This window comes from Canis aureus, chromosome X, assembly GCF_053574225.1.
Source record: "Canis aureus isolate CA01 chromosome X, VMU_Caureus_v.1.0, whole genome shotgun sequence".
NCBI lineage: Eukaryota > Metazoa > Chordata > Mammalia > Carnivora > Canidae > Canis > Canis aureus.
In genome coordinates, this window is record NC_135649.1 from 28,022,387 (window position 1) to 28,041,044 (window position 18,658).

Sequence of the window (18,658 nt, forward strand, 5' to 3'; positions counted from 1 at the left end):
TGCTACACAGGCATGTGAGCACCATGAAATGTGTACCTCCTGTGCCCCATGAGAGCACAATGTCACTCTGAACATGTAACCTGCACACAGTAACACCTCTGGCAAGCCCAGCTCAGTTACCGGTTTTCTCTCAAATACATTTTACCCTGGAGCCTGAGCTTCTTTCATTTTTTTTCCAATCTACTCCAAACATGACTACAAAGTAAACCACATATTATACGTGCTCTGTATGACTTATTACTTTTTAATAATGTAAATAGGTGAACAGAAGCATTATTGATCTTCAGTGTCTAAGCATTTAATCACTATTAATAATGTAAAAGGTTTTTATAAATATGTAAAAACAAGAGTACATTAAACTAAACGACAGCAGTAATTTGCAAAGCCAGACATTTCACTCGCCATCACTAATGGAGAAGTGCATTTAAAACACAAAATCCTACCAGGGTTAGTGCAACCGCTGACAGCAAGGTCTGGCCAAACTCATTTGTCTGTTTTGTAGCTGTGAGAGGCTGACCCCACATCAATCCATGTCAGGCATCTACTTCAGAGATTGCTTAATATCAGCCCACAGATGTATTTTGTTTGGCCCAACATTTAGGAATTAAATATCTAATATAAAAATTGGAATGTCTTCCTTCTTTATAACATTTACAAAGCTTGGTATCTCTGCACCCAGTCCCATGACATAGGTGGTATAGAGCTGAGGGCCACTGTCCGTGTAGAGGGCATATGACATGGCTTTCTAGCTCACGCTCCTCCCTCCCCTTCCACCTGGCTCACTTCCCTCACTTTCAGTGACATGCCTGGCCCTGCTGGACTAAACAGCTTCTAGAGCCTTCCTTGGAAAGACCTCAAGTGTTTGGCTTGTTCTTTCTGATCAATTTCCCTGAGGGTCCTTAAAAATCTAATTGTATCATTTTACTTAATTTGAGGCCTTAACTATGTTGGTTTACAAAGAGAAAAAAGGTAACTGAACATGAACTGGAAATGACATTAATGGAATATTTCCACCCTTACTTCACTAGGGTACCTGTATATACTTTATTGAGTAGTTGGTCTACACTCTGCCTCACACCTTAGGCTCCCTTGAGGCAGTCATCAGTCATGACATCAGATAATCCAGAGCCCACCGTAGTAGAAGCAAAATGTCTACTTCTATGAGAAGGATGTGTCTGTTGAGAGGCATTTGACTATTGCATTTATCGCTTTGAAAAGTTTTAAGAACAATTTAAAGATCTAAAAATTTGCAACAGTGCTGCTAGGTGCAGTTATGGCAGCCTCTCTTGCCCACTCCAGTCAAGAATGCCTACCCGTAGTTGGAAAGTTCTATTTGTGACCAAATGTAATACAGCATTAAGCACATAACAGCACTGGTAACAGGATACAAAGTAAAGAGGTTAAACGAAATGATAGGTTTTTTCTAGTTTCTATGAAATTGCTGTATTTCAATTTCTTGCTGTACTCTGGGATGTACACAACAGCTCTGGATTGTCATAATTGCTAAATCTTAAGTTCTAGGAGGACAGGGACCAAGTCTGATTTGTTCCTTGTTTTGATTATCTGTTGCTGTGTAGAAAACTACTCCAAAGCATAATGGAATAAAATAAATTTTATTATTATATCTCAGGATTCTGTGGGTCAGAAATTCACACAGAGTATGTGGCCAGGATGGCTTGTCTGTTCTCCATGAGGTTTGGCCTCTCAGCCAGGATATCTCAAGTACCTGGGAGCTGGAACAGCTGAGCTACAGCCAGGAATCTCTCTTTGTACATACAGCCTTTCTACTTGGTCTTCCTATTGGCATGGCAGCCAGTCTTGAGTTTGTTTGACCTCACATATGGTGGCTCAGGGCTCCAAGACAGCATTTCAAGAGATAAAAAAATGGAAGATGCCGGTCTCTTAAGGCTCATGTCCAAAAATTTTAATAGTGTCACTTACATTGCATACTATTAGTTATAGCAGCCACAGAGCTTGTCCAGATTTGAAGTGGGGGAGACATAGATGCCCCCCTCTTGATGAAAGAAGTATCAAAGAATTTGTGGCCATCTTTAATCTACCATACCACTGTATCTCCAGATTCTAACATAGCACCTAGCAAAAAGCAAGTAAAGAATGAGTGAGTGACTTAGTTGTGGTAATATTGAAGTGTTCTTCTCATATTTGCTAATGAAAAACTCATTTTTGTTGCCTAGAACACACAGATGATATTAGGACCTCAAATAAGTCAATTCCCAAATGTAGAACCAGCCTAAAGGTAAGATTACTGTTCTCCAAATAGCACAGGAACGAATTCATAAAAGATGAAGTGATTATCTAACAGTAGCAAAGTAATTACTCTTTTTTTTTACCTTATGAGACATTCCACCACTGTCAGAGCCTGCCCATAATTGACATCATTTATAACTTTGTATAAGCATCAATAATTCTCTCTGCCTTCAATGGGTTAGATAATCAAAATTTAGAATCAAGAAAAAAATGAGAGAATAAGGAGCAATGTCACGAAGCCAGTGTGAAGGCTGCTGTTAACTGGCTCATTTTGGTATGTGTCCTTATTCCATCTCATGAGAAAAACAAAGACAAGGGCCCCAGAACAAATCGAGGTACTACAGTGCCTTGAGCATGGCATTTTTGGCAAACTCTTTACTTACACAAGCCTTCCCCCTCCTTTACTACACCCCACTCAATAATAAAACCTTGATTCATGCTCCTGATTATTCATGATACCTGGTAACAACCATAATTACTTATCCTAACTTGTTTAATAAAACATGCTTTTCTGTACTTAGTTGAGCTGGTAATTTATACCATTTGAAATCCTGTGAATGGTAAAGTGAGTTATTGAATCAAGAGTGAGGTTATGGGGGCAAGGTTGCAGGAAGATGGGTCATTGCTACAGAAACTGTCGATCCTGAATAGAGACTGGGACTTAAGAATAAGCACGCTTGATAGACACTAACTGCTGCTTTTTAAAAATTTGTGTTTTATTGACATATTAGTATTTCCAGAGTAACCAAGGACTTTAAATTCTTTTAGAAGAGATATCAAATTCCTCTGCTGTCCCTAATGTAATATCAGATCCTGATGTCAGCTCATTTTTTAAAAAGGGCTGAGGATATGTATCACTCATTTATTCAGCAGATATTCCTTGAGTGCCACTTTGTGCCAAAAACTATGTGAATGGAAGGAAACAAAAGAAACAGCATCCCTTTATTCACAGAACTCCCCTTACAGTCTAGCAGTAGAGGCAGTCAGAACATCAAGTAAATGCATAAATAATGAAATTAACTGCAAACTGCAGTAAATTCTGCAGATTATGAAACATCAGGTTTTTGAGGAAACTTGGAGTTCATCAGCTCAGGGTTCTCAAATCCACCTGCTTTGAACCTAAGTCCATGTAAGACAAAAGGGACTCTAGCAAGTGAAACAAAGTCATTAAACAATGACAGAAGTAGGACTGACCTGGAAGTTTGCAGCAGTAGCTCAGAGATGGTATTCATTAGCTCAGGTGAGCACGAAGACCTGCTAAAATTGACACAAACAGGAGACTATTGATAATTTGCCAAAAAAAAAAAAAAAACATAAAGCTTATTTGGACTGTGAGCAGCTTAACAGTTTGCAAGAAGTTCTGTCCTTTGAAATGTGGGGCTGTAGGTAATTTTTTTCTACAATTTAAAATGTTTGTATTAAACAAATGAATTCAATGGGGAAAAAATCAATCATCGCAAAAATTCTCATTTACCCCAATGAAAAAATTCCCATTAACAACATTTTGGCATCATTTATAATGATGGATCCTACAGTTTCTTTCAAGATAATCCACATTGAAGAAGATTCATCATTTCACTCAGGAGATCAATAAACATTACAACGTTTACTTGGTTAATTTATCCATTTGGTGATGGGCACTGTCCTAGGCTCTGGTCTACAGCAGACAAAGGGCCTTTCCCATACAGTCTAGTGAGGAAGAACGATTCCAGAAAAGGTAAATGTCAGGTAGGTATAAGCACTTTCAAGTAACACAAAGAAAGGTTAGGAATGGAGGGTGACCATTTTAGAGAGAGAGGTCCAGGAAAGCTTCTCTGGGGAAGTGATACTGGAGCAAAGACCTCGTGGCATTCATCTATACCTCAGATGATCTTGGACCTTTATGCAACAGATTGTCACACAAGCCAGGGCCTGGTGGTGACTTTTAGAGGCCCAATAAATCAAGATTCTGTGACACCATATGAAGAGGTAAAACAAACCTTTCTCAAGGAATTATTACATACTGGTTACTGTGAAAGGTTTTACTGATAAGGGGATAGGGTACCTGTCTTCTACAAGCACATTGAGAAAATATGAATTCCTCAGACAAACGGAGTAGCCTCTAGAAACACAAATCAGCAATAGCCCTAGACAGTTTAGTCATGAAAAGAAAAAAAAAAAGTAACAGATCTTCATCAATTAGTATTGAACCCAAAAGGGATTGCATATATAGAAACCACTTGCCAATTTGGAATGAGGAAAAAGAAGAAGCAAGAAAAGCTTATATTTTAGAATATTTGTTAAGGAAATCCAATGTTATTACAGTATTCAAGTATCAATGGAAGTAACACACAGTCTAGTCTGCGCACAGGTAATCCCCAGAAGGTCTGTTACGTAATCATTTGTAATTTTGCTGAGGTACAAATCTGAATCCATATATTTGGTGTTTGACTTTCTCACGAATCTGTTGGTTAAGGATCTCCAAGTCTATTTGCTAATGGCAGGTGCTTGTGCAGTTTTAATATACGAGCATGAAAAACACTATACGAGATACACAGCTAGGGGCTGATAAACACACAATGCAACAATTACTGAATAAATTGAATATGTTGAGGACAGGGGGAAGCTCTTTCTACAGCACCAGCATCCACATATCTATCTCTTGTTCACCTTTCTTTCTGAAAGGAGGCATTGCACAGACCGGCCCACATTTGCAAAAGGAGTCCCGAGGGTGATTTGGCTCAGCCATGGTTCCCTACAATTCTATTTGTCTTACCATGATGCTTTTCCTGAGCAACCTCCTTTGCTTATCACTTCTGCAGTTGTCCTAAGTGGAAAGGAAGATCGTTGCTACTTACTAATAAAGCACTTTGATTGCATTTATATGAAAGGTGTTACGTATGTGAAGATGGGATCTCCTGATTTTTCCGACAACTCTTTTGTCTGATGCTAAAGTTTAGGAAACATACTATAAAAATTACAAAGTGCTGAAGGTTCCAAGATTTATAGTGCTGACTAGCTCCTGAAATCAGCAGTCAACACCTAAAGGTACCAAAAAGAAAGAATGTGTGACTTTCACTTCCTTGCAAATGCTCTTGGGCAAAGAAGAATTAAAAAAAAAAAATCAGAGCACAGATCTTCAAAACGCTGTTCAGTTGATTATGTGTGGTATTTTGAAACTCGGATGTTCTGAGATGCTTAATAACTGTGATTAGTAATACCAGTAGCCATCTATCTACAGCTTATCTCAGTATGGATAGGTATTTTCTAATATTTTATCCATCTTACTACTCCATTAAGAAATTCAAAAGGCTCAAATCCTTCTTACTCGCTTCTTAGCCATACTGTTCGCTTGCAGTGTCTCGAGCTGGTTCTATCATCAAAATTTGTTCCTAGAGAGGGCAGAGTAAATGCAGGTTTGGGGAGGAGGAATAAATGAAGCACATCTCCACTAAACACTCTGCACGTAGAAGGTACTCAGCAGCTCGTCAGTGTCCACAGGAACTGATGTCCATGGGTAGTGAAAGCACCACCTGTGTAGGTGAGCTCTAACTCTCTTTTCATTTGCATCCACATTTTTATCCATCTTAAGAAAGATCTGCAATATAGCCCAGGCCCCTTGGAATCCAGGTCAGAAGGCCTCCACCAATCCACCACTTTCTAGCTGTGTTATCTTCAGCAAAGTGTTGTTTTTTTTAACCTCTCTGGATCCGTTTCTTTGCTTTTAAAACAGGGCTAGTAGTTGTACCCACCCAGGGTCGTAGTGATATTAAATGAAATAAGATAAGGAAAGTGCTCGACGTAGTACATGACCCATAGTAAGCGCTTCATAAATGCTTTATTTATACGAACTTGTATATGCATTTATATACATTATATATATTTAATGAATACCAGGGTACCTAATAGAATGTAATTAGAAAGGTACAACTCAAAAGACAATCATTTTACTGGGTTATTTTTTTGTTGTGGCACCTTTGTGAAGTGGCTGAGGATAGGACAGGGAAAAGTCACAATGGAGGACTAGCAGGCCAGTGCTAGAACTGGAGTGGGTGGAGCTAGGCCACACGTTTTCCTCTGTGGAAGAAAGAGTAATCCACAGCCAGGCTATAGCCAACTAGACAGATTTCCCCAATATTTAATGACTATCCATTATTTGAAGGGCAGATTCGCAGAGAAGTGACGGGAAAGGTTAATGAGGTTAATAAAACCCCATAGGGCTGATGACAAAGAAACCATTTGAGTAAAGTGTAAACCAGGCAAAAAAACAAAAAAAAACAAAAAAAAACCCAAATCAACCCAAATAAAAACAAACTTGAGACTATTCTAGAGTTGCAAGGGCTTACAGGACAAATATTTCAGGATTCAAATTCCAGACAAAAATAATCATGTGTCTAAATGAAGCAAACTGGCACTTACGCGGTCCTGAAAATGTGACTGTGTCGTCAGTTTTCTTATTGCTTCAAAACACTTGATCTTTTTCCCATTACTTTGGGGATCTCAGGCATCCAAAGCAAGCCTGCTTTTGACAAGCAATTACCAGGGCAGATGGGAAAATAGCCACCGTCCTCAGGGTGAGTGCCCCCATTTTGTTTTACTTGAAACATCACTAGCCATGAGGAAAATAATTCTGCTTAAAAAGCTATCTGCATTTTCAATAGCACCACCTTTCCCAGAGTCCTAGAATGTTGATGGGTAATGCTTCCAGCTGCTTTTACTGTTGCCCATTTAGTAGGTATTATTTATTTGGGCTAGTGACCAACTGAGTAGGATTAAATCAGCCTGCTCTATTTAAGTAAAAACTAATGAGATTTTATTGGGTTTGCATATGAACATTCACTGCATTCACATTTTCAGAACATGAAAACGGGCTTATGCTATAACATTAAATGTTTTCATGGTGCTGTACCAGCTTAGATAACATATATCAAAAACCCAGCATGTGTTGTGTGGAAACCCCCCCCCCCAAATATCTGAATATTAAAACCCTCAAATGTATTTAAATTATGAAATACCACATCGTAATTATATGGTAATATATAAAGGAATAATGGGGTTAATGTTCATAAATTAAGCATTTGAGGAGGACTATTCATTCATTCTTCCCAATCACAGGGGTACTATTTAATTCCCTGAAGTTGTCAATTATCAAACAACGCTCTCATGATGAGAAAGTCATAATGCACATTCCAGAATGCTGGCCTCTCATAAGTGAACCGTAAGGCATCTGTCGTGCGGGAACCTCAAAGTAGTCTCTGAAACCTTTGAAGCAGTGCCATGAGGGTGGGTTGCAAGTATCTTACATCTCCATATAAACAAATATTTGAACCGAAATTCTGTAAAGCTTTCTCGAGCATGGGCTGTGTACCCCAGGCACTGGGAAGGATGCAAAGAGGAAAGTCAGTCTTTGCCCTGATGTAGACTATCTAACGGTAAAGACAGACACGTATATCACTCTCATCCAAGACAGGCTACGTCAAGTACAGTAACCTGTATCTGAGCGCTAAGGAGACTAATGAGGATGGAGACAAACTTGACACTTATTTGAGACCGATAAATCAGGTTAAAACATTTTTTCATCACACAATCACTGGATTTGAAGGGACCCTACGGTTCATCTTATAGTCCAGCCTCCGCTTTGGCATGACGGTTTCAACGTGATTCCCCAAACCACAACGTGGCAGACTCTCTTCCAGAGGTCTGGAGGGAGGAGTTACAAATTCATACCTCACAGATTAACTTCCTAATGGTCCGATTGCGAACCAGTGAGTGACTTGCCTGCCTTCATAGTTTCTGTCCTGTGCCTCCCTCTTGAGGGGTTCATACATCTTAATAGGCTGACTGTTCTGGTCTTGCTTTCACTAAAACAGTGGTTCTCAAAGTTCAGCCTTTAGACTGGCAGCATCAGCATCACTCAGGAACTTGCTAGGAATGCACATTCTCGGGCCCCATTCCAGATCTGTGAATCAGAAACTCTGGAGTTGGGGCCCAGCGGACTGTTTTACCAAGCCCTCCAGGTGATTGTGGTGTGTAATCAAGTCTGAGAACCACTGATCTGTATGCAAGAAATATTACCAGGAAGGACTGAGGACCAATAGCACAGATGACACTCTAAAGAGAAGATCCTTTATTCATTGCATGATGGCAGCCGATAAGATGCTTTAGTCCAAGTGACGCAATCTAAAGCTGTGAAACTTGACGGTATAATGAGCCTGCGGAGATGTTGGGAGAACCATTGCACCATGCCTCACAGGCAGCAGGTTTCCATCCCTTGGAGACACGAACCAAATAACGACTCCTAGAGGAATTTACAGAGCAGAATTCCAGCTCCAGTGAGCAGAGCATTCGCGTGGCCTCTCTCAGCCCAGTCCTTCTCAGTGCTGTCTCTTGACCAGAGCTGTCAGCTCTGGAAAGGATTTCATCTGTTCCTATGGAGAAAACAACCTAACCTGCCCAACTGCTGCTAGATCCCCTGCTGGCCAGGACCTTGATTTTGAATGTTACCCTTCAAAGGTTGCTTACGCTCATGTTAGCAACAAAAGCAAATGGTTATAACTTCCCTACTCTGAGCCTCATTTTCCTTGCGAAAGATTTTAATCAGAAACACAATGCAGTAAATTATATCTTCTTACAGCAATTTAGTTTTCAGTGTTGTTTTTCAAACCAAATCTTGTGCTTGAGGTTAATGTTTTTGCCTGAGGTGTTGAATGAATATTGGAAATTTGACACTGAAGACAAAAGACAACAAATAAGAAAAGAGGAGAAAGGAACCAAGAGTTTATTGGAGGCTAGGGATAATTTGACTATGCCATGGAAAAAGAAAATACAGAATGAATTAGACCATTTTGCATCAGAATGGTCTAACAAGCAGCTCGTTAGTTAAATAAGGCTCTGAGTAAAGTGTATTCTGACTTGCATTTCCCAGGATGCCCTGCTCTTCAGACCAAGCTCCAAACACCTACAAGATTCAGCATTTGTTAAAGGAAGAAGCAATTCCTTGGGGGTTGCTGCTTTAGCATAGTGACAGCAAGTAGACAGCTTGGCAGCAGCCTGTATTCTCCAAAGAACGGGAAGAGAGACACTTGTGAGGGGTGATCTATCCCCATACGTGTTTCTAAAGTCGCATTGGTCATGTCCATCTGAGTTCAAGTTATCTCACTCTAACCCAGAACAGCAGGGAGAAGTTCTGGTTTTTAAAGATTCAAGAAAGGAAAGCATCCCAACCATGTCTGTGAATCAAAGGATAGTGAGCCCCAAGGAAAGTGTGCAGTCCCTGCCATTGAGAGTACACAAAAACACACACACAAAACCAACACCAAAGACAGTCACACTAGGCACATACCTGCTGTAGACATGCACAGGGTCAGCTTTATGACAGTCCAGACGGTTCAAAAGACTCAGAGGAGTTCCGTATACTTAGTGGGGAAAAGTTTCAGAAAAAGACAGGTGCTTGAAAGATTAGGACTCACGTTGAGGGTAGTTTGATGGGCAATAATTTAAGAATTCCAGATGTTTCCCCAAGACGGGCCAAGAACAGGCCAGGTATGAATACTTTTTTAGGTGGTGATTTGAAGATGCCGGAGACTCTCTGGGCAAGGAAACAGGGAGGTACCACAGTGGGAATGATGAATAGCACAGAAAGTAGGATCGTGGTGGTACTACCAAAGACAGACTCGCTGTCATATCCAGCTCACTACTTCAACAAACACCCAAACTTGAAAAAAAGATTAATTATACAGGATGCCTTGGATAAGAGAAGCACAATCCGAATAGACAATGTGAAGCGAAGAGACACTACATTTCAGTGACTGTGTGACTCAGGAAAAAATTAAGTAAATACAAGGTTACCATCCACAATTATGAATAATTGAATTCAGAACCCCAGATTGCACAAAATAGCAGTTGAGCTAAGCAAAGTAGAGAGAACACCATACTTGCAAGAGTATATATGAAGGCTCCCTAAGGGCCATCTGGAGCAGGAGTAGCCTGGGGAAGCAAGTAGACTCAAGAGTTTTCTTTTTGAAATGGAAAATTTGCCTGGGAAAATGTTTTCCCTAGGTTTCTGCATGCAGTGCCAATCAAGATTACTGGAAATTAAGAAAGAATACTTTAATACTGTCCTGAAATTTAGACAGCTTCCACTGACACAGGATGACTGATGTTGGTCAAAGATTACAGTAAGTACTAGTAATCCAGGAATAAAAGGAGCTAAGAGTTATTCTTGTGAAAAATAGATGACATGGAGTGTGTAAATAATGGGAGCAAATGCAGCAAGATACAGGGACTCTTAGAACATTTAAAGTCTAATACATTACAAAGAGACCTCAATGCTGATAAACGTAGAATAATGAGTTTTATGGGGCTTTATCATATGCTATAAGTTGGTGTGCATCATAAAATATGAGAAATAAAAAATAAAGTAGTTGAAAGACAAGTCTGCACATTATTTATGAATGATGCAGAGTGAAATGAATGAGAAGAACAGGTAGACAATGTCTTGAATAATGATGACTTTGATGAGTCGTTATCACACAAAATCTGTGTGCTTCATAAAATATGAGGAATACTAAAGAGCAGAAGAGTCAAAAGACAAGTCTCCTCAGAATGAGATACAGAATGAAGGAAGAGAGGAATACAAGGGAAATGCACAGAATAATGATAGCTTTTATGAGACTTTCACTCACCAGCCTGGATCCTTCATAAATATAAACTGTATAGAAAATAAAAGAGCAGCAAAGAGAAGAGACAGGTCTGTGTCTGTCATAAAATATGAGCAAATAATGCCAACTAGGCTTGACAAAATAAAAACAAAAATAATTGAGCCTAGTATAGCTGTGGGAAGACACAATGTCTAGAGTAATATGAACAAATGAAATGAGTAAGTGTAGAATTGTCTTGCCAAAAGGGAATCAGCGACCACCTAGGTAGGCTTTATTGTTGCAAAGGCCACCTTGTTAACTGGTAGAGCCTTAGCAAGTTTGGAGTTACCCCCACCCCCAAAAAAGCCATCAGCACTTAGTGCTCGGGGAAGCCATGTTCAAGGGATTTTCCAGTGCCTCTTCTCAGCCCTTCTAGCTCCAATCCCTACATAGTTTGCAGATTTTCTCAGCTTGCTTCTACTTCATCTGTACCCTGCTTGTCAGACTTTGTTTTATGAAGACCTTCAAAAGGTTGCTGTATAAAACTAGAGACATCCTTTCATTTTCATTTCTTGTTACATTGGACTTAGAACCTGGAACCACATCTGTCAGGGTTAGTTCAAAATCCAGAACTCAATGACCTTCAAATAAACGTCTCCTCTATTAAATGGGATTTCAGAATCTCAAACTTTCGAAATCTCCCCAAAAGAAACTGGGAGAATCAGACAAGACAAAGCAAGTGCCACTATGTCATTTGCGTACCATTCAGGGCCATGATTTATAGAACTCATAAAAATGTACCGTTCATTGGAAAAAAGAAAGCCACTGATCTATGTCAAAATTAGGAATGTTGGTCTGAGACTTCAATACAGCGATAGCAACAGTTATACCAGCTTACTTTTGGTTAGTACTTAATGGCTTGTAGTTTGTTTTCGGGGAAGGCCTTAGGTAATGCAAGATAAATCCTATTAGCATAACTTATATCCAATTCCTTTGATTATGTGTGATAGAATGGAGTGTGGAGTCTATTGGCTGTGATGTATAAAACAAACTTTGGCTGGTAACTGTCTTTCGATTTTTCAGAGATTTTTTTTTTTTCTCTCAAAAGATTTTTGTGGCCATGAGCCTTCAGATATATTGCCTCAACTTGCTAATTCTTTTTTAGGAAGATATAATGCCAGGGAGGAATTATCATGGTTACTTTGGAAAGTCATGTTTGCCCAAATGACATGGCCCTCTTTAATCTAAGATTGAGATCCCCTGGATCTACTGAATCCCACTTGGTGAAAAAAAAAATGACATTAACTCCCCAGGAAAAAAATCACTGACCTTGCTCAACCTTCCTCAACACCTCCAGCTCCAGCTACAAAATGCACATGCTAGAGCTCAGGGCTGCCAAAACTAGGATTGGACTCCCCCCCTCCACAAGTGGTGAAAAAACTGCCCCCCAACCCCTGCTGCCCCCAATAATGGCAGATCAGTGAAAAAAAACTTTGCTTGGAATTTGCTCCTGGGTCCTCTTATTAACTGTCAAATGCCTGAAATTTGTTATAACTTGGTCAGGCTAGAGCTGAAAGTATGCACATTTTAGTGGACTATGTCTGGGAGACAGCCCTATTTGAGAGCTAGTTTAATAGAATCTCATTTTTTGGGCAAGGGTGAAACTCCTTTGTTTAAAGGAAAAAATCGCCTGAAATATTTTATTTCAATTAAGCAAGAGAAACAGAATACTATAGCTAAGGACCATGTCTTTTTTGCAGACTCACTCTTAAAATTTGTCCAAATAAGTTTGCTTTCTTATAATATTGTTTTTCCAGAAAAAGGCAATTTGGCAATATGAATCAAGAGCCTTAAAAATATTCACACATATGTATGTAAGTGCATGGAGAATGCACACATTACTGATTACCTCTGAGGAGAAGACCAAGAGCTGGGAGGGAGGTCTTGAGCAGAGACTTTAGTCATATGTACAATGTATTTATGTATTAATAAATGTGATGAATTTTAATAAAATAAAATTATTCTTCCACAACTAGGACTATCTCCCAAGGAAATATAAGATACTCAATGCAGGAAAAATTAAGAAACTACTATATGTCCTAAAAAAAGGAATGAATTAAACCAGTTAAGGAATGCTGTTTTAAGGCTATATTGTATAATAACAAAGTGATATATTAAGGAATTTCTGATTACATTGGACAATGTTAATAATACACTGTTAACATAAAAATATCAGGACACAGATCTATACTGAGTATAATCCCAGTTTTCATGGGCAAAAAAGATACACATGCCATCCTCGAAATGTTGTTAGTAGTTACTACTGGTTGGTGAAATTATTGTGTTTTTTGTTATACTTGACTGTGTTTTCCAAAGTTTCTCCATCTTGGCTTCTAGAATCTAGTTTCAACATGCTTTTATATTTGCCTTTGATCTTGTGTTGCAGGCGTGCTTGTGTGATTCGAGGCCAAGTGGTGGCTGTAGATGGAACTCCTCTAGTAGGGGTGAATGTTAGTTTCCTGCATCACAGTGATTATGGGTTTACCATCAGCCGGCAAGATGGAAGGTACGTCAGTATTCCTTCTAATCATTGGGGGGCCAAATAGTGACTTCTAGCTATGAGCCAAACCAGGGCTTAGATGATACAGTGTTTGTAAGCCCATCTTCCTTCTAGCCTGTATTTCAGAAAGTCGTTGGTGATGTTTATTTCCTCTATTCCCCAACTAAATCAAACCAAATTTCTCTTCTAACCATGCACTATTACTCAAGTCTTCTGGAAACCCTGGCCACCTGGAAAGTTTCCTAGCCTACATCCAATTCCATTTATCAATCCAGCTTCAAAATTCAGTGAGATGATGCAGGTAATAAAGAGGGAGCCAGGAACACTTAGGCTGTTCTTCCATGGCAGACTTAAAATATTTCAGAAATGAAGATGTCCAAAAGATTTCTCCCAAAAGTACAAAATTCAACCTCATTAAGATATTTATTTTTAATGTGTGCACCCTAGACTGCTTATTTTTGTAGTGGCTGCAACTGATTGACAAGCATGGCCAGCCTAACCAATTCCCTTAAGTGTCTTTAATAACTGTAGTGATTTAACCTCAATACCAACCACCAGGCTACTCTCTAAGGGCTTCTCAGGCTCTCTGAGACCCAGGAAGCAAGACCACTAAGTAAAATCTTTCCACCCCAGAAACGGATTTGCTCATGAAAACATTTTTGTTTATCATTTAGGTAGACATTTTGTCTACCATTTAGATAGACATTTGTTCAAAATATTTGAGTCAATAGGCCCATGTGTCTGGCTTAAAGGTACCCATTTATGACCCTCAGGAACACTATAATAATGGCCTTGAGGTGCCCTAGTCTCCAGATGTCTGCCCTTAAAATGAACTACTCACAATAAGCTGCTTCAGTAGTCACATAAAGAGATGTTGGCTTGGAGCTTTATCACAGTGTGAGACTGTCTTATTTCAAGAACCTACAATCAAACCTTATTAGTCCTAACCACTTCAGAATTGCTAATTGTTCAACCTGGGCTATGCTGAATTTTTTTTTTCAACTACCTATCAAGGAAATGCTTACAAAAATTAAAGAAGCTAAAAAGAAAAGTTTTAACATACATAAGAAAAACAGTTTTTAAGACTTCAGTAAATCATATAAATGATTTGTACGTAAATTATATTGCAGATTATTAACTAGCCACCTATTTATTAGAATAAGCTCAGCAAAAACTACTCTGGGTACAGGTAGTCTGAATACACATAAACACACACACATCCATTGTATATATGTGTATATATGCAATAAAAAGTACATTTCATTTCAAATAGTCCATAGTTGGAGGTCTCCACTAATTCAAATGGACCTTTCTCCCAGCTTGACTGAATGATGAAATTTTAGTAGTTCCCTCACCAGTAACTGGTACACAGAAGTGGCCTCTCCCTTTGCCAGCATGCTTAACTATGTGCCAGAAATTGAGAAATGGATTGTTTCTTTAAATAGAATATGCCCTCATAGACATTTGACTTCACTTGGAGAACTCATGGGCCTTTAGGGTTTTTTTTTAGCATGTGTAGAAAGGTTTGAGTGAATTATTTGATATTTACAAAAGAGCTTAAAAGAAACAATATCTTAAAAAAATCTAAAAATTTCTGTTTCCAGTTTACCGAAAACATTAAAAAAAGAACAATTTTTGTCGTCATTTTTGTGTTTTTTGTTTTAAGTAAAATGCCAGGACCCTCATCTGCTGAGCTCTCTGTGAGAACTACGTTTATGTAGATGACAGATACAGCCAGAGTCCCCTCTGGCAATAACTCTCCCCTCAGGCTCCACAAAGGGTGTAAGCGTTCAAAATCTGTGCCCCAAATGCCAAGCAGACTGTCCCACTGTCATCTCCTGGACATAAAGTGACAGTGTGATGGGAGTTTCCATTTATATGTTTCTGCTTGTTGCTCTCTCAGACTGAGTACATTTCGAAAGCAGAGTATCATAAGGAAACTATATCTGAGAGCAAAAGGATTACAGAAAGGCTGAGATTAGCATTTAAATACCCAGTAGACAGAGTGTGATATGTAAGATGCTGTAAGGGGCCCTCTGTCTCCAAGTCTCAGTCCAACCTGTCTGCCACCTTGCCTGTAGTTCCCACCAATGGCATCACTGCTTTGGGTTAAGCTGTTGACTCTAAAAGTTCTCGTTAAATGCAAATATGTTATGTGGGATGTAGAATTACTCCCATTATCATCCATTTGCACAAGTTAATTGACAACTTCCCCTAGAGAACCAGGAAAAGTCTAGGTCACAGGACCAAAGTGATGTATAAAAGGCGAAAGGAACTATGGGAATGGAAGAAGGAGACCTCTAAAAGTAAGAAGAGATTAGACATGCAGATTGGGAGAGGCCGAAGTATCAGAATAGAAGAAAAAAGGCAATTCCAAAGGAAAATGAATATGTATGAGTATCTACTGTATGCCAGGCATTTTCATAAGTGTTGATCTGTGTCATCCTCACGACAAGTTTATGAGGTAGGAAGCATTATTATCATCCTCCTCCTCTGGCAGATGAGAAAACGTATCCAAATTAACACAGCTAATAAGGGTCGAGCCCAAAATTTGAACCCAAGTAATCTGGCTCTTATCTTCTATAATTACCCACCTTCAACTTAGATTATATAACAAGTGCTCAGGAAAGCTTTGAAAGAGAACTTTTTATGTTATAGTTTAGCCAGTGATAAGAACAATAGGTGAAGCGCTGACCTTAGAAGATTCTTGAGAAGCGTTAAAGGTCTCAAGAACTTTGGAAGACTTTGAAAAATGAACAGGGAGTTCCCTCCCTGTTCAAGTCCAGAGTTTGTGGATTTATAGATACCATAAGGCAGAAATAAGCATTTTGCATTGGCCTTAATAGTCGTCCATTTATGGGTAGGACTGCTCTGATTTATTATAGATTGACAGGTAGGTCTTCAAACAAATATGTCCTCTCCGTTGGGTCTTTTATACTCACTATCAAATGACTTGATAACCTGTTCTTAATGACCCATGCCAATTAATATCATTTGTAGTGGGGGAAATCCCAAAGAATTAATTATTCAGGGAACATGCAGCCTGGCATTGGAATATGTAGATGGAATTTTGGTCACAGATACACCTTCCACCTCTATGGCAATTGAGTCAGTCTGACTATATATCAGCTAGGTGGGAAAAGGAAAAATCAGTCAGGGTTCTCCAGAGAAAAAGAAGCTCTGTGTGTGTGTGTGTGTGTGTGTGTGTGTGTGTGTGTGTGTGTGTACATAGTATATATGAGAGAGAGAGAACAAGAGATTTCAAGGAATTGGCTTATGTGATTGTGGGAACTATTAGGTTCAAACCTATAGTGGCTGGTAAACTAGAATCTCTTAGGGAAGGAGTTGATGCTACCTCTGTAGTCTTGAAACAGAATTCCTTCTTCCTCAAAGAAACTTCAGTTTTCAGTCTTTCAACTAATTGGTTCGGGCCCTCCCACATTATCAAGGGTAACCTCCTTCACTTAAGGTCAACTAATTGTAGATATTAACCACATCTACAAAATGCCTCCACAGCAACATCTAGATTCATGTCTAAATAACTGGGTACTATAACCCCACCAAATTGACATATAAAACTAAACTATCACAGGATACCTAGGAGAAGTTCCCAGAAGAACTTAAAAATCAGTATCTGCTTATGGAGATAATCAAAAGCTGGCCTACAGCTCATTTGAACTACAAGAAGATATATCTGTAAATATAATAAGGCAATGGATCTGATTTGAGAAGAGAGTTAACATTTGCTGAGTCCTTGACCCTTAAGTCTTTCTTATTTACTAATTAGCAGTATTAGGTGAGTGATAAATCATATTAGCTCCATTTTACTAACAAGGAAACAGAAATTCATGGGAGTTAAATAACTAGCCCAAAGACACAATGTTAACGTGGCAGAGCTGGGTTTCGAACCCAGGTGTGTATGAAGCCAAAACCTGCCCTGTCTCCTTAATCTTTCTAGAAGTAGAGAATAACTCACAGGTGCATATGTTTTTGTTTGGATAGTTTATGTGTGTATGTGTGTGTGTGCATTTGTTTTTGTTTTCAAATAAATAAGCACTTCAATTTTAAGGAGGCAAGAGCCAAGGTTTAGGCAAATCAAACTTGCCCAAGGACATGGAGGTAAATCAGCATAGACTGTGAACTAGAGGAAAGGTCTCTTGGCAAGGAGTGTAGGATTTTCCCCACTACACTTGCCTTAAACTGCTTCAGTATTATCATGAATTCATCCTCTCTGTCTTAAATCATAAGCCACTTGGGCTTTCTTTTTTAGTTCAAACCTAGATTATTTTCTATAGCTATTGTAGTTCTTCGAATCCTCTTTTTGGAAACTGCCTTAATATTACAGTTACTTGACTGAAAAAAGGAACAATAAAAAATACAGTATTAGCCATCCTTTGTTACTGTCCATTTATCTTTATCTGGAAGATTTCTGCAACAAGATTTGATTGGCAATACTATAGTAAATATAATAAATGTTATATGAAGAAAGTGGTGAGATATCCATAATTAAGTCTGATTTCCTATCATGGCATTCTATCATTGAAAAAGTGTTTTACAGAAATATTTCTTTTAATGCAGGGAATTGCTTACATCTCTCTTCTGTGGATTTTAGTTGCTTTGAATATTATGAAGCATCATATTGTCCTTTATCCATTTTATGATATAATAGTAATAATTTATCATTATCTTACTTTTACATAGTATTTTATGCTTTTTGAATGCTTTCAAGTCCATTATCTCAAAGACATCATTATGCTTACAGGAGAAGTAAGGTACAATCATCTAGTGCAGAATGAACTGAAATCTGAGTGTGTTATGCTTCAAAGCAAGAGTAATGTCAGATACCACATCAAGTGATGGACAGAATTGGCTTATAGGAGAGGTAGTCTTGCTTTGTCAGAGATATGGAAGGTGTTGTCAGCAGAGATGGATAGGGTCCATTACAGGCTGTCTTACAAAAGGAAACCAAGAGGCATCCTAGATGGAACCAGAAATCCTAAATGTAGACTTCAAGTAGAATCAGCAGCTGAAGTGGACGGGCAAATGTGGAGGGTTCAGGCATGGTACTGTTCAAATTTCACTGAACAACGTTCCTCTGCTGCTACCTTTTCCAAATGCCATCTCAAAGACACCACCAGATTTCTGACACTGTTTGTGACTCCGAACAAGATAGTTAACCTTTCGGCTCTTTACTTTTCTTCAGTTACATTTT

At 38.8% G+C, this 18,658-nt stretch overlaps 1 protein-coding gene across 3 annotated transcripts in view; it reads left to right on the forward strand.

Moving 5' to 3' along the window:
- Positions 1-18,658, forward strand: part of TENM1 (teneurin transmembrane protein 1) — a 794,498-nt gene that overhangs the window by 631,663 nt on the left and 144,177 nt on the right. For all 3 annotated transcript variants that reach the window (XM_077888554.1, XM_077888556.1, XM_077888557.1), the window contains one exon: positions 13,333-13,452. In XM_077888554.1, coding sequence (XP_077744680.1) covers positions 13,333-13,452 — 120 coding nt within the window. The remainder of the gene's footprint in view (positions 1-13,332; positions 13,453-18,658) is intronic.